Source organism: Lipophrys pholis (assembly GCF_963383615.2).
Source record: "Lipophrys pholis genome assembly, chromosome: 1".
In the NCBI taxonomy this organism is placed as follows: Eukaryota; Metazoa; Chordata; class Actinopteri; order Blenniiformes; family Blenniidae; genus Lipophrys; species Lipophrys pholis.
Window position 1 is genome coordinate 43,963,823 of NC_137635.1, and position 13,920 is coordinate 43,977,742.

Sequence of the window (13,920 nt, forward strand, 5' to 3'; positions counted from 1 at the left end):
AGAAGTGAGAAAAATGTAAATATTAAATATATAACAAGTTTGAATTATTAAATCAGATGTATATTTATTGTGACAGGCACAGCAGTTTCAGGCCATTTGCAGGATATAAGCCTCTAAGACAAGTAAAACTCTTGAGTCAGCAGCACTGCTTTACATGGATTTTAAAATGTACCTAGTTGATGTGTTTCATCGGGTCTGCTCATGAAGTCACCTTATTCACGGTGAGAGGAAGACAGACCTTATCCTCCTGATATAGAAATAATTCAGCACATAGGGGATACCATAACCTGAGGAGGGGTTGATCCCTCTGCACTGCGCTCCCATCCTACCCAACAAATCACACCCAGTGCATAACTGGCCTAAAAATAAAATAACTGCATGGAAACACAACTTGGAGGTACAAACAGGGTCATATGAGTTTATCACAGGGAAACGAGACTTAATGAATGTGATGTCTGTGATAAGAGGAACCATTAGCTGCATGGAAAAAACGGCAGATAATCAATGGTGCAGAATCGGAGCAACAACATATTCCCCATCCATCACTGCCTTCAAGAAACACACAAAGTTTAATCTTTGACAAAATATAACCATAAAGATGTGTAAAAGGACTAATAGATTATACAAGTAAATCCAAATGATGCAAAAATTACCACACAGCAAACACAAAACAAATTTTTAAATTATTTTGCTCCAACATATCCAATTTAGATTTAAACTTTCTGGCTGGAATATTTAAAAGAGGGAAAATAAATACAAATTCACATAAGATTTTCTATTCATAAGCAAGTTTATTTTCGTAACAGTATGCAAACTACAACAGATCGGTTTAGCAAGGCAATATATATATATATATATATATATATATTCCTCATGAGAGAAAAAAAATCTATGAAGGTTTATTTCAAAAGCATTGCATGTAATATTGTGTGAAAATAACCTGCAGGTTTGTTTGAAGATTATTTACTAAAGTGGAAATTAAAAGACATTTGACCACTCTGGTGCTGTGATATCACAGATCTCTGTTGTTGCTGCTGAGCAGTTTGGGGTAGGACGTGCCAATAGATCTCCCATGCCGATACACGACCAGCTCCAGCATGTACTCGTCCACTTTCACCCGCACAGATGTCGTCTTTTCAGTGGACATGAGGAAGACGATGGTGAAGAGAGCAACCTCGAACTCTGGGCTGACTCCGATGAAGGAGCCGCCAATCGGCTTGACCAAGCCTTTCCAGCTGAACTGCAGATTGAGGACGTGGTCGTCCTCATCGGGCTGAAATACAAAAATGAAGTGGGCTCAGGTACTTTATCATTTACTTGCTGATCGGTGACAATCTGTTGATTCACCAAAGTGACTGAAAGTGTTTGGAAAAGATTTTCCAGGTTGCGTATTGAATAATTTGAGACAGAAAACAACCCACTGTATTTTTCTTGTCTCTTGCTTTGTAGCCTTTATAGTCCACATGGTCATGCTTTTCCTGCAGGTAGAACTGGACCCAGTTGTGAAGACCCATAATTTCCCGACCGGATTTGGTTTCTCCAACAAACACGTGTTCAAATCCACAGGAATCTTCACTAGAATTCAAATAGAATGAGCATAAGCAATGATAAGAAAAAGGGAAGTAGCTCCCTTATCTACAGTGTTTGCATTGTGGGTATGACATAATGAAAAAACATTTGACTCTCTTACAAAGAAAAGTTCAATCGTGATGATCAGTAGATAATCAATCACATATGAATAACTTAGATTTTGTCATGCATACTCTGTAGTACAAGAATATACTTCTCCTGTCTCACTGCATCTAAACAGCTTGAGTTGACTGTGATCATCCTCTGAGCAAATGACCAAACTTGTGCCTGTTCCCTTCGCCTGTGTTTTCATGTTACATCGGCGGTCGACTCACCCTCCACCTCGCTCTCGGTGGTAAAGGCGGAACCAGATGTCATATAGCTGCCTCTTGAACCCTCCAGTGTCTGATGGCGACGTCCCCTTCTTGATGAGATAATTGTGCGCACACTACAAGTAAGAAAAGAAAATATTTTAAAAAGTATGGAAGTGAAAAATCTTGATTCATCATTTCTCATTTATCTCAGCAGCAGAGGCTTAACAAAGTAGTGATTTATAGCACAAAGGATCCAGATTTACTCCTAATAGGAGGAGGATTTATTGTGCAATCTAATAGCATTGTAACGTGCACCTAAGCTCATCCTAACGAGAGGCAGCCCTTCCTTTTTATCTCTTATCAAGAATAACTGCTGTTTTCAAGTCATTCACACGTGCATACAGGAGGCTGACGGAGACATACCAGTGAAGTTTCTTCCAAAAAAGTACAGATAATCCAAACCCCAAAATGATTTGTAGCAAAGTCAAGACGCAATAAAAAATCTCATTGTAGGACAGTCACAATGATATTAACACTAAAATGGAAGAAACATAACTTGATTTACATAGAAATTTGGTGTTTAAAATATTTTTTATTAATTTTGAAAATATTAGATATTTTCCAATCAATTCCACCTTTACAAAAATATTTAGGACTTTCCGACAAGTACCACTAGAGGGAGGCATCATAATTTAGGAATGAACGTACAAGGCATACTGCCAAAACAAGAAGTCCACTAGTGGATTTATTGATGTATAAGATATTGGAAAGGTGGGGGGAAAAAAGAAAAAAAAAAAAACAGTGACGGATAAGTAAAGAGGCTGGGGAAAATCTAATAAAAACACTACCATCACATAACTGAGTTGTTCTATAAATATAACTATTCTTCATAATATAGAGAGCAATACGAGTATGATGAAGCTCTTTGATATGCAAGAGAAAAATAGGGGATTGTGAAGATAATAGATAGAAAAGATATTTATTTCTCACCCGAACATAAAAGTTATAAAACACCAAATAAGCAAGAGTGAAGAAAGCTGCCGTGTTCTGTGGCGGTTTTGAAACCTTGTATGAGACTTAGAGTAAAGAGACTGCACCTTCATGAGCTCAGTCTCCAGGATGGAGTCGATGAACAGTCTGGTCTCTTTGTGTTCTTTTATTGTGACGGTCTCCGACACACCTGTGGACATCTCATAGTTGTCCAACAAGTTGATGAAATCTATACATAAAAAAAAATAAAACAATAATATTTGGTTATTGAAACAATTTGCAAAATTGAGCCGTTAGGAAAATTGTGCCATAGAAATATTGCAACTCACGAGAATATGTCTCGATATTCCTGATTTTGTCTTCATCGACATAGGTGAAGAGTGGAGCCCTGGCACGGTCTCTGGCATAGTTACTGCCCTGGGCCACATAGCCAGCCCTCCCCTGGATGAAATAAAATAATGATAATACAGTGATCAGCCAGATGTACTTGCAGAAAACAAGAAACCCGATCAAAGTAAATGACACAGGTCAGCATTTCCCAACACTCAACTGTCTGATATCTTCCAACATTCCAGATCGGATGTGTTCAAACTACGGGCCAGTGGTCAACGGCTGCCAGCTATCTATTCTATTAATATACTGAATTATAACTTCTGCATGAAACTTCCATGTGCCTGGGTTGTACTTTGTCATTTTAACACTAGGTGGAGCTTGAACAAGTAAACTTCTCAACAAAACAAGAATGATCAAAGAAAAACATTGCTGCTGTGACCAAATACTGCTAATCACAGTGTGTGTGGGCCAGATGACAGCAACGACACAAACGCAGTGCAATACCATTTATAACCCTTTTCAGCTCCAGATGAGGTTTGCAATTGTTGCTTGTGTCGGTGTCTCTGTATTTTGCATAGCAAAGACGTGGTTGTGGCAGACTGGCAGTGCTGACCTGAAGGGAAATGGTGTAGTCTGTCCCTGGTTTGAGGCGGTTGGTGTCCAGATGCCAGAGCTGGTTTAACACCTCAGTGAGCTCCTGGTCGGCCTGCTGACTGTGGAATCAGACACAGGGCATTAAGTCGAGGCAGAATGAGACATTACAACGACAGTGGTCCGTTTCTGACACTGAAACAAACATGAATGCAGGCAATAAGTAAGTTCAATCCTTTCCCGCTGGTTTTGTGTATTATGATAGCTGATTCATTGGTGAAATACACAGTTAACATTACATAATGTAAAAAAAAAGAAAAGAAAATCACATGAACAGACATTACAGTCAGACAGCATGCTCCTCCATCACTGATCAGGAAGCATTAACTTTTCCATGACACGCTCACTCACAATGTCTTCAATAACATTACAACTCAGGATTGTCTGAAAATTCAAGAACACATTAAACAAAATATCACAAAAGTTAGCCAGCATGCACAATGCCGGACCCCTATAAATCAAGCAGTCATAATTAAACGAAATGAAAATTAACTGGCGTTTTTCCTGCCGGGACAAGTAGAAATATTTTAAGTGGGGAGAAACCTTGTACCTGGAGCGCTTTGAAAGTGAGCACACCTGCAATAGAGTACAAACATGTTCGCACTGTACAGAACTTCCAAAGCTCCAAAAGCAAAGAGAAAATTGAGGCGTCCTGATGCTTGTCTAATACCGAGAGTGATTATGGCTGTAGGGCAAGTCTGTTTTCCATTTGATTTTCCACAGCCAGTCCTCATTTGGAAGACATTTCTCTCTTTTTACGACTAGTCAAGCCAGACCCCCCCCCCCACCCACCCACCCCCCAAAGAGAATATGAATCACTGTTCTCATCAAGGTTCTAATGAATGTCTTTGCCTTTGCAATGAAGAAGATGATCTTGAAAATGCAAATGGCATTTTTATTACTGGGGTTATCTTGTGATCAGTTCTTTTACAACCTTCTGGCGTTGTTGGTTCATACTTTGTTCAACAACACAACTGGCAACAAGAAGTTACTGTCCTCTCCTCTATCATTAGATCATATCTGCCCGGCTTTATACACAATGTGTAATATGACCTAAAAACTTGCACATGAAGTTATCCAACACCACAAATACTAAAACTCACATCATTGCAGATCATCCTTTATTTATAAAGTATCAATAAAAGTTTGTGAAACTCAATTTAACAGCCACACCCAAGCTGGCCTGTGCCTTGAATAAATGTTTGACACATTGGAGAAGTGGCGAGTAAGAAGCCAATGACAGGAAATGGGCACACGCTGAGACAGAAACTTCTCTGTTTTTAATTTAGCATGGGCACATTAATAAGAATCACAAGGGAGCAACTTTTTAAAGAAGTTCTGTTCGCACGGTTGTGTAATCCAGCTCTGTTATCACATCCAAACACTTCCCTCATGCACACATCCGCCACAAATCCTCTGTCCAAACCTGTAATCTGCACAACAACTGTCTGTCCCGAACCAGGCAGGACAAAGTGTTGAACAAGAAAACAGAAAGGGATTGGGTTTTTTTAGAAAAAAAAAAAAAAAAAATAGACTTTTTAACCAAACATTTATCTCAAAATTACTTACAATAACTATGCATTTTTCAGTATGCATGCATGTTCACGTCAAACATTTCAAGACCTGCATGAATGTTACAGCAAGTATGAACAAACTCTGCACAGAAAGTGAGAAAAAAAAAAACAGCCCTGGAAACACAAATTTATCGCATAAATCTCGGTCATTTTGCATCATAGACTCACCTCCTCGACATGTTTCCGTTCTGTGGAAAAAAAAAGTTTCTCTCTGTTTGCATCCTCAGAGAAAAAAAACACCATGGCAAAAAGACAAATCCGAGGCGTCAATCATGACGTTTACAAAGCAAGAAGCCAATCACAAGGCGAGAAAGAGGCTGGACCCCGCCCCCTTCTGTTACTAAACTCAAAGTTCAATTAGTTTATTACATTTTAAATGGTTATCAATCAGTAAATGGAAGGAATCATTTCAGTCTCACAAATTGCAGCTAAACAGCAGTAATTAGGATTCAGCCTCCAACATTAGACGTATTTGATTTCTCAGGACTACAATTGTTTTATAAATAATCATAGTTGGGTGTAAAGTAAAGGTTGTTCTAAAGTAAAGATTAAGACTGTGTTGTTGTTTCCTCTCCTGCTTCATGGTGACAATTTGTGGGTTTGAGTCCGAACCAAAAACGAATTAAAGAAATAAATTGATTGATGGAAATAAACATTAAATTAAAACTGCAGTGCGTTTAACTGCTGTCAATTGATTAGAATTGTTTGAGTAGTTAAAAACTTTTTTTTTTGTGAATTTATCAGACTTTTCTTTAATGTGTAAAATCTGCTCATTTACTCAGCATTTCAGTCAGTCTTTGGCAGTTTCTGTAATGCGCATGGTGTGTGGTCAATATATGGATAGGGGTCGTGTTTAATTTGATCTCGGAATAAATTGAGTTTGATTCACATCCAAACCTGTTTGATCATTTTATTCAACATGCGTCAGATAGCAGGAAGTAGTTTGTGCACATGCGCAGTGGGTGCACATGTTGTTTTCTGTTTAGCACGCTTTGCCTCCTAATTTGTGTTTTAAATACACATCTCACAGCTCTGGTTTCACGGTGTTTCACATGCCGGTGTGTGCTTGGACAGTCAGCAGTTTGCTCTGAAAGCAAATCACTCGTGTCTTCGAGGAATTAAAGGAAGATCTGAAGTTTGAAGCGGACCGGTTGTCCGGTGAGCTGAGGCCTCGGCAGCATGGCGGTGCTGGAGCTGCTGGCTGGCAGCTACGAGCAGATCACCTTCGGGTACCGGGTGGAAACCGGGGAAAAGGTAAGTTGGAGTGTGGCGTTGTAGTCGTGTCTAAATGCCAGTGTTTCCTCTATGTGTGTCAGCGTTCAGACATTTGTAGTGGTCTGAAATATGATCAGTATTCATCAAACACAAGTACACACAAATACAAAGCCACTGCACAGTTAAATAAACATACACTCTAATGCACCACCCATTAAGTATCGCTTGTTTTAGGCTAATGTTCAAAATAGCAAGTGATTCAATACTAAATTAATTGTTAAACTAGTTTAGTTTGCACTTTTGTCCTTAATATCATCCAGATGCTGCGAGATGTGGAGTTGGATAAGCAATGAATCGCTTTAGGCTGAATCTGATTTGTAATTATAAGTTTTCTTTCTGCTATTTGTTATTATGTGTTACCACAGCTGATAATGCTCTAACCCTTACCCCTTTTTCCTGCAAGTTGAGAGGTGAAATTCTATCACTACATTCATAGTGAATTTGAAACGTATGAAATCAAAACCTGCAGAAACCCAGATTTTCTTTATCTTCTGTGCAGGAGTGGACAGCCAAGCCGGACTTCACACATCACGCTCATACGGCCTCCATATCAGCGATTGCTGCCAGTGAGAGGTTTATCGTTACAGGGAGCAAAGATGAGACGATTCAGCTGTACGACATGAAGAAGAGGACCGAGCACGGAGTTCTACTGCACCATGACGGTGAGGAAATTTGTTTCATGACATCTATGTATGTGTAAAGTGGGATGCCGCTCTCATATGTCTAAGTTTCTATTGTGATTTATAAAATAGAGGATAAATAACTTTCAAGCACGCTTTGTTTTCCAGGCAGCATCTCTTGCCTTGAGTTTTATGGCTCATCTCACTTGCTGAGTGGAGGAGAAGATGGACTCCTGTGTGTTTGGAGCAAAAAGAAGTGGGAGTGTCTCAAATCGTTCAAAGCTCACAAGTAAGCACACTGAAGAAAAATCCTGTAGTTTCACGTTAAATAGTTTCACATAATGTGTCAACTGTTCAATTGTCTTCATTTCCCTTTAGAGGCCATGTCACGTCGCTGTCCGTTCATCCTTCTGGGAAACTTGCTCTTTCAGTTGGGACTGATAAAACTCTCCGGTATGATTTTCAAAAGATCCCGTGAAGTTGGTCTGATTTCAATTAGAAAAATAATACAGATTTTTGTTTTTGTCCGTCCTTTCAGGACGTGGAACCTCATTACAGGAAGATCTGCTTTCATCAAAAACATAAAACAGAGTGAGTCCCCCCTTCTCTTGAGATATAAAGAATCGTATCAATGGAACAAAAAAATGATTTTTCATTCATTCATTTGTTGTCACAGATGCACATATTGTCAGATGGTCTCCAGATGGAGATAAATACGTGGTGGTGTTGAACGACACAGTGAACGTCTATGACCTGGAGACGGCCTCCGTGTCAGGAACCATCACAAACCCCAAGAGGATCTCGTCTGTCAAGTTCTTAAATGTGAGTTATCTGAACAACGTGATGCACAGGGGAGAGGGTGCACTTGATTTGCTTGGGTTGTCATTTTACTCACCCATTCTTCTTCTATGACGCTTTATCCAGTTAATAATTGAAGAACCAATTCCATGTAGGGTAGTAACTAACACATGCTTCGGTTTATTTCATTTGATTGTGATACTCATTGGATTTTCCGTCTTTGCTCTGGACAGATGTCCTCCGATGTTGATCCTCCGTCTGTAATTTCTCCCTGAAGCTTATGAATTTTATGTCAATGATCTTTTTTTGTTCCATTTTCCCTTTGTATGTACTTCAGACACATTTCTCCTGGCTGACAACGGCTGATAAAAGTCAAGAAGTTGAAATGACTTTACTTGCTAATAACAAAAAGAAAATTCAACACCACCTTGATTAGTTTAAAATTAGAGGCTGAAATAAATAAAATAAAACCATGAGAAAAGGTGAAAGAAAATCTGTCAAAACTTTTACAAATGGCTAGAAAAAAGGGCAAAAACACACACACACAGCCCACCCCAGAAAAAAAAAAAATATATAATAATAATAAAACTAGTAAAAGCACCTGGAACGGCTTAAATGGTTCAAATGACTAGATGGAACATAAATATATAAAACAGCTCAAATTGCCAAAAACTCAAACACCTAAAATTGCTAAAATATTTAAAATGGTAAAAACAACTAAAATTGCCTAGAAACTGCTGAATCCATAAATAAATGGCCAAAAAAGGCACAACTGCTAAAAAAATATCCTGAAAAGCTGAAATGGCTGAAAATGTAACGCATCATCCTGATGATCACTTTAGTCACAAAGTATCATAAATGCAAGATACAGTATGTAACCCCATGAGCTCTGTTATTCTCATTTTAAAAGTTAAACATGTTTTGTGGCTCCTTTATAAGTTGTATTTGGTGGAAAGTGTTCAAAAAAAACCGTCTCTTCTGGTCATTAATGTTGCTGAGTCGCTTGTAACTTGTCTTTCAGAACTCCATCTTGGCCATCGTGGGAGACGATGAACACGTGAGGCTGTGCGATGTGGCGAAGATGAAATGGGAGTGCGAGTTCAAGGCTCATGAGACCAGGTGAAGTGAATTTTGTGCTCCCGGTGTGTGTCACATTATGGTCACGTGCGCCGTCAGAATGGGAAATTCATTTTGTACGTTTGTGTTTCAGAGTAAAAGCTGTTGATAGTGTGATGATGGACGATTACTGCATGGTGGTGACCGCTTCAAATGACGGCTTCATCAAAATGTGGAAACTCCATATCAAAGAGGCATGTGAATTTCACCTCATTTACTTGATCTTTGGCTAAAAGACTACTCCAGTTAAGAAAAGCATGTGAAGATGTGCAATGATGCAGTGATTCCTATAAATCAGGTGTGTCAAACATAAGGCCCGTGAGCCAAAACCGTCCTGCCAGCGGCTCCGACCCGGCCGAACCATGAAGAAAATGGTAAAGATTTCAAAGAAAACAGGGAAAGAATAATTTTAAGCGCAGCAGACACAACACTGAGACCCTGAGATCATCGGGAGTAAACGAGCATTAGCCTCAGAGTCACCTTGTCTGGATGCGTTCTTAAAAAATTGCATAATGCAGAAGTTATAAAGTTTTCTTGACATTTCACTGTATTCTGCACCAGAAGTTCTCATAAAAAATGGCTTCATGTTGAGATTGTAGTCATTTTCTGTCGTAATTGTTTGGTTTACACGAAAGTATCGACATTGTCATCTTGTATACTTTGTGCCGTCACGGGGAAGAAAAAAAAAAGGATATTATGGGACAATTTTTTCATTTGGGCTATCTTGGGCACTCATGTTCACGGCTACATATTTAACTGATGTCAAAGTCTTGAATAATATCCAATATTGCGTGTATCATCTTCATGTTTTCATCCCACAGTTTGTAAAACTGAAACTTTCCATCCACTGAGCCAGGCAACACACATCCGTTTGAGGCGTCACATCCGTCAGCCTTCTACTGCTCTCAGTTATTTTCCATTAAGAGAGTTTATTCTCTGATCTGTTGAAGTGCACTGAGAAGCATGCCTTATTGGGAGTGTAAAGATAAAAATTAAAGCGTTAAAGTCCCAGCCCCACGTTTTGTATACATGTGTACTCGTTGGTGATAATCTTGTCTCGCTGGTCCGTCCTGCAGGAAATGGAGTGTCCCACCCTGTTAGGGGAAGTGAACACAGAAGCTCGGCTGACATGCCTGACTGTGTGGAAACCTTCATCAGTGCCGCAGATCTCAGAGAAAGCTGAAAAATCTGAGGCAACATCCTCTGCAGGTGAAGTCATGCAAACAATGACACTTATTTCATTTTGGCTGAACAGGCTTATAGAAAGAGGCGGGGGGACTTAGTAATGTGAAGTTATGGAAAATGTCACCACTTGATGCTCAAAACAGAGATGTTGTTTAAAAGCTGTTCTGTCTTCTGTCCTCAGAACTCCTGCAAGAACTTTCGAGGGCGAAGAGAGTCCGAATCATGGCAGAAGAAGTTGTTCTAGAAGACGAAAGCAAACCCAAAAAGAAGAAAAAGGATGTGAAAAAATAAAAGACGAACAATAAAATGTTTTTATTCAAGCACTGTGATTTTGTTTTTTACATTGATGGCCAAATTAGTTGTTTGTGTTTGCTGCGATGATGCCACAGATTTCTGATCACTTACAGATAGTGGAATGAAAAACTTTTTACGTTTGTGAAGCATTTTGTTTTAAACAGAGGCTTTAGAGCACAGCTGCTAAATGAACGTTTAACTTCTTTCACTGCTTTTTTTTAATTTATTTTTTTAAAGAAGGTAAGATGAAAACTAGAAACCCAAAAAATGTATTTGAAAAACGTGTCACATACGCATATGACATTTTACACTATGAAACAGGTTCCAGTTAGATGTGTGCATGTGCAAGCATTGTATTCCAAGATTAGCTGGATTTAGCATGCAATTCAATTGAAATACATTTTTGCAGATGCTGGTATCAAAAACCTTTTATGACAGGGTTTCCCCTATCTGGGAAGAAAAAGTTTTCTTTTAAGCAACAATAATGCACTAATCGTAATGTCAAACAGGAGCACTTCTGATATAATATTTAAACTCCAACACCGAGCAAACAATTGACACAATTGCAAGATTCATGTACAGTCACTTTGTCAAATTTTTAACAAATTCCACAAGTGCTCCGTTTATATTGATAACTCAAGAAGAAGTTACTCTTGTAATTCTGCTATGTCATGTATTTGTCAAGGCGAGTCCATTTCTATGCATTGGTCAATCACTGTTAAGCCTTGTACAAATTCATTTTAATATTTAACATTTTTTATATCCTAGATCCTTTAAATTGATGTGTAGTGGATCTAATATTTTTGAAAAGTTTCAATTTAGACAACATTTTGGTCAAAATGGGAATAAAATACTTTCTAAAAAGCGCGTGAAGTAGCACCGGATGTGACGTGTGTTAGTACACGCCCACTGTAGGTGAAAACTTGGAGGAAATACATTGAGTTCGACTTGTAAGGTAAAAAGCAAGGTTTTTAAATCTTCGTTTAGCACATCTTTGAAAACGGTTTGTATTTATGTGTGTGTGTCGGTGACTCTGCTACAGCAGGGCTCCTCGTATTTCTGGTCTTCCTCCCGCAGGTTGCAGTTTGTTGTGATGGACTGGATTGGCTTTGGTTACGCCGTGCTGGTGTCCTCAGGAGGAGTCCTGGGTTATGTCAAAGCAGGTAAACCCCCCACACATTGTCATCTGTAACTTACAAATGAATCAAACCTTTCCAGATCAACTAAAGAAGGTTTTTGTGACGAGATTGAAGAATCACAGCTGAGGTGAACTAATGTCCAATATTTAATCTGGTTTGGTGTTTTTGAATAGAATATAAAATGGACAATAAGTCTGACATTGATTGTTCTTTATTGTTTCAGGATTTCCATCACTTGCTAAAGGAGTGACAACTATTCTTCAACAAGTTGTACATACATAGATAGATAGATAGATAGATAGCACCTTATTCATACCCGAAGAGATATTTAGCAGTTCATTAGGATATAAAAACATCCACCTCACTTCCACTCTACACTCAACAATAATGTGCTTGAATTTAATCAGACATGAAATAAAAATAAGTTAAATGTAGACCCATTTCTACATCTGTGTATTATTCATGATCACGGCAATCGATTCACCACATATTACAAGTAAAAGGCACCAGTAACTATTATTGAAGTTAATGTCATAATTTCTCACTGCTGGAAAATGTCATCTTGCTGTCTGATTGAACTCTCTGGCCGGTTCTGGCCCGCGGACCGTACGTTTGACACCAATGGCCTAAACCGTCACAAAATACAAGAACTTGAGAGATGAAGATATAAACCATGTAACGTTCTGCTGTGTGTTAAATTATATATTTATATGGAGCAGCATTGCCATAGATTTCCATGTGCCCCCCCCCCCCCTCTTGCTTCATGAAGCACTTTGGAGAATTTTGAGCATCAGTTTCCAATGACTCCTATTTTTCCTTGTTTCCTTGTCAGGCAGCGTCACCTCTATGGTCGTCGGGCTCCTGGTCGGCCTGGCGGCTGCCGTCGGGTCTTATATGACGTCTCAGAATCCCAGGAATTCGTGGCTTTTGCAAGGTGGGCGGGTTTAATGAGTTTACCGGTGACAGTACGATAGCAGCTTTCCGAACTTTCTATCGAGAACTGTTGTTTTGAAAACCCAGGTACTGCCGGGACCGTGGCTGTGGTGATGGGACTGAGGTTCCTCACATCGTTCAAGTTCATGCCAGCTGGTATGCTAACTATAGCAAGGTCAGTTTGCTCAATCTGTATTTCATTTCCTCGTTTCCTAGTAAATTAGGAGCGATTGTAAAGATACATTCTCTTCATTTGTTTTTCAGTCTACTTCTCCTGCTAAAGATCATCGTGGGTCGGTCAAGGTTGTCATCCAGTAACACTTAAACACATTCAAACAGACTCTTGCAGCCTGTAGATACATTTGATTATGAAACAACATTCCTTGTTGTCGTTTTCCATCACTATCTTCTATAACAAATATGGAAAGATAAAGTCATGTGGAATTTTTTTTTAAAGGAGAATGGTCAAGACATTAAATCTGATAACTTAAGGTGTGCTGTCTGAAGGTTTTATTTATTTATTTACTTATTACAAATGTATGATGCCATATGTTCTAGATGAGAAGATTGATTATTTCTGCTTTGGTTTGTGGCTTTCAAAGTGTTGGGTGCTTCGGTGGTAAGCTGAGGTGTTTTAAGCCCTGTGAGGGGGTTGGAATGACTCGTTTTAAGAATAAAATTCACAGTGAAAGCGATAGAACATGTCACAAAACATAGCATTTAGCTTCGACAAGGCATTTATACACTGTTGTCAAAAGTCTACATATATATGTAAGTTTACATCAAGTACAACTCCATCCTCTGAGGTTGTTGTTCAGAACATATTAGTCGATTGTTCTGTTTTGAATGTTCAATTTGACTTTGAATGTCTATTGTGGTTGACAGAATAGTGGAAGTGCAAAAAAAAAAAAAAACACCGATCAATGAATCTGATGCTGATCTCCGACGAAATATTTCAGTGATAAATTGCATCACTGCAGTATTTCTAGAGTAAAAGTGAGAAATTCGATGGTATCTAAATTAAAACCGTAACATTACAGAATGCATGATTATATTATGCATGAATATATTACTTGATGGCTCTTAGAGCAACAATGTGACTCCATGAGCTGAAATCTAATTAGCCACA

The 13,920-nt window shown here is 38.8% G+C and overlaps 3 protein-coding genes across 5 annotated transcripts; 2 read left to right on the plus strand and 1 right to left on the minus strand.

The window, feature by feature from the left end:
* Positions 1–775: 775 nt before the first annotated feature.
* LOC308123201 (uridylate-specific endoribonuclease C-like) lies at positions 776–5,649 on the minus strand. Its single transcript, XM_080485552.1, has 7 exons — positions 5,600–5,649; positions 3,820–3,919; positions 3,203–3,314; positions 2,981–3,102; positions 1,905–2,017; positions 1,422–1,575; positions 776–1,273 (listed from the first exon to the last, which is right to left on the minus strand). The coding sequence occupies exons 1-7, from the start codon at positions 5,608–5,610 to the stop codon at positions 1,013–1,015; spliced, it is 873 nt and encodes a 290-aa protein (XP_080341678.1). The 5' UTR covers positions 5,611–5,649; the 3' UTR covers positions 776–1,012.
* A 719-nt stretch (positions 5,650–6,368) lies between these two features.
* Positions 6,369–10,749, plus strand: pak1ip1 (PAK1 interacting protein 1). Its single transcript, XM_080477029.1, has 10 exons — positions 6,369–6,685; positions 7,206–7,368; positions 7,495–7,615; positions 7,705–7,779; positions 7,865–7,917; positions 8,003–8,148; positions 9,146–9,243; positions 9,335–9,434; positions 10,317–10,449; positions 10,607–10,749. The coding sequence occupies exons 1-10, from the start codon at positions 6,611–6,613 to the stop codon at positions 10,714–10,716; spliced, it is 1,074 nt and encodes a 357-aa protein (XP_080333155.1). The 5' UTR covers positions 6,369–6,610; the 3' UTR covers positions 10,717–10,749.
* Positions 10,750–11,616: 867 nt separating this feature from the next.
* On the plus strand, positions 11,617–13,690 carry LOC308121564 (transmembrane protein 14C-like). 3 transcript variants are annotated; one of them, XM_080482852.1, is made up of 5 exons: positions 11,617–11,674; positions 11,762–11,882; positions 12,691–12,792; positions 12,879–12,966; positions 13,056–13,690. In XM_080482852.1, the coding sequence occupies exons 2-5, from the start codon at positions 11,813–11,815 to the stop codon at positions 13,114–13,116; spliced, it is 321 nt and encodes a 106-aa protein (XP_080338978.1). In that variant the 5' UTR covers positions 11,617–11,674; positions 11,762–11,812; the 3' UTR covers positions 13,117–13,690. The 3 variants fall into 3 exon arrangements, with proteins under 3 accessions (XP_080338978.1, XP_080338980.1, XP_080338979.1); XM_080482854.1 differs by having other exon boundaries at positions 11,622–11,674; positions 11,797–11,882; positions 13,056–13,280; XM_080482853.1 differs by having other exon boundaries at positions 11,628–11,674; positions 11,765–11,882; positions 13,056–13,280.
* Positions 13,691–13,920: the final 230 nt, after the last annotated feature.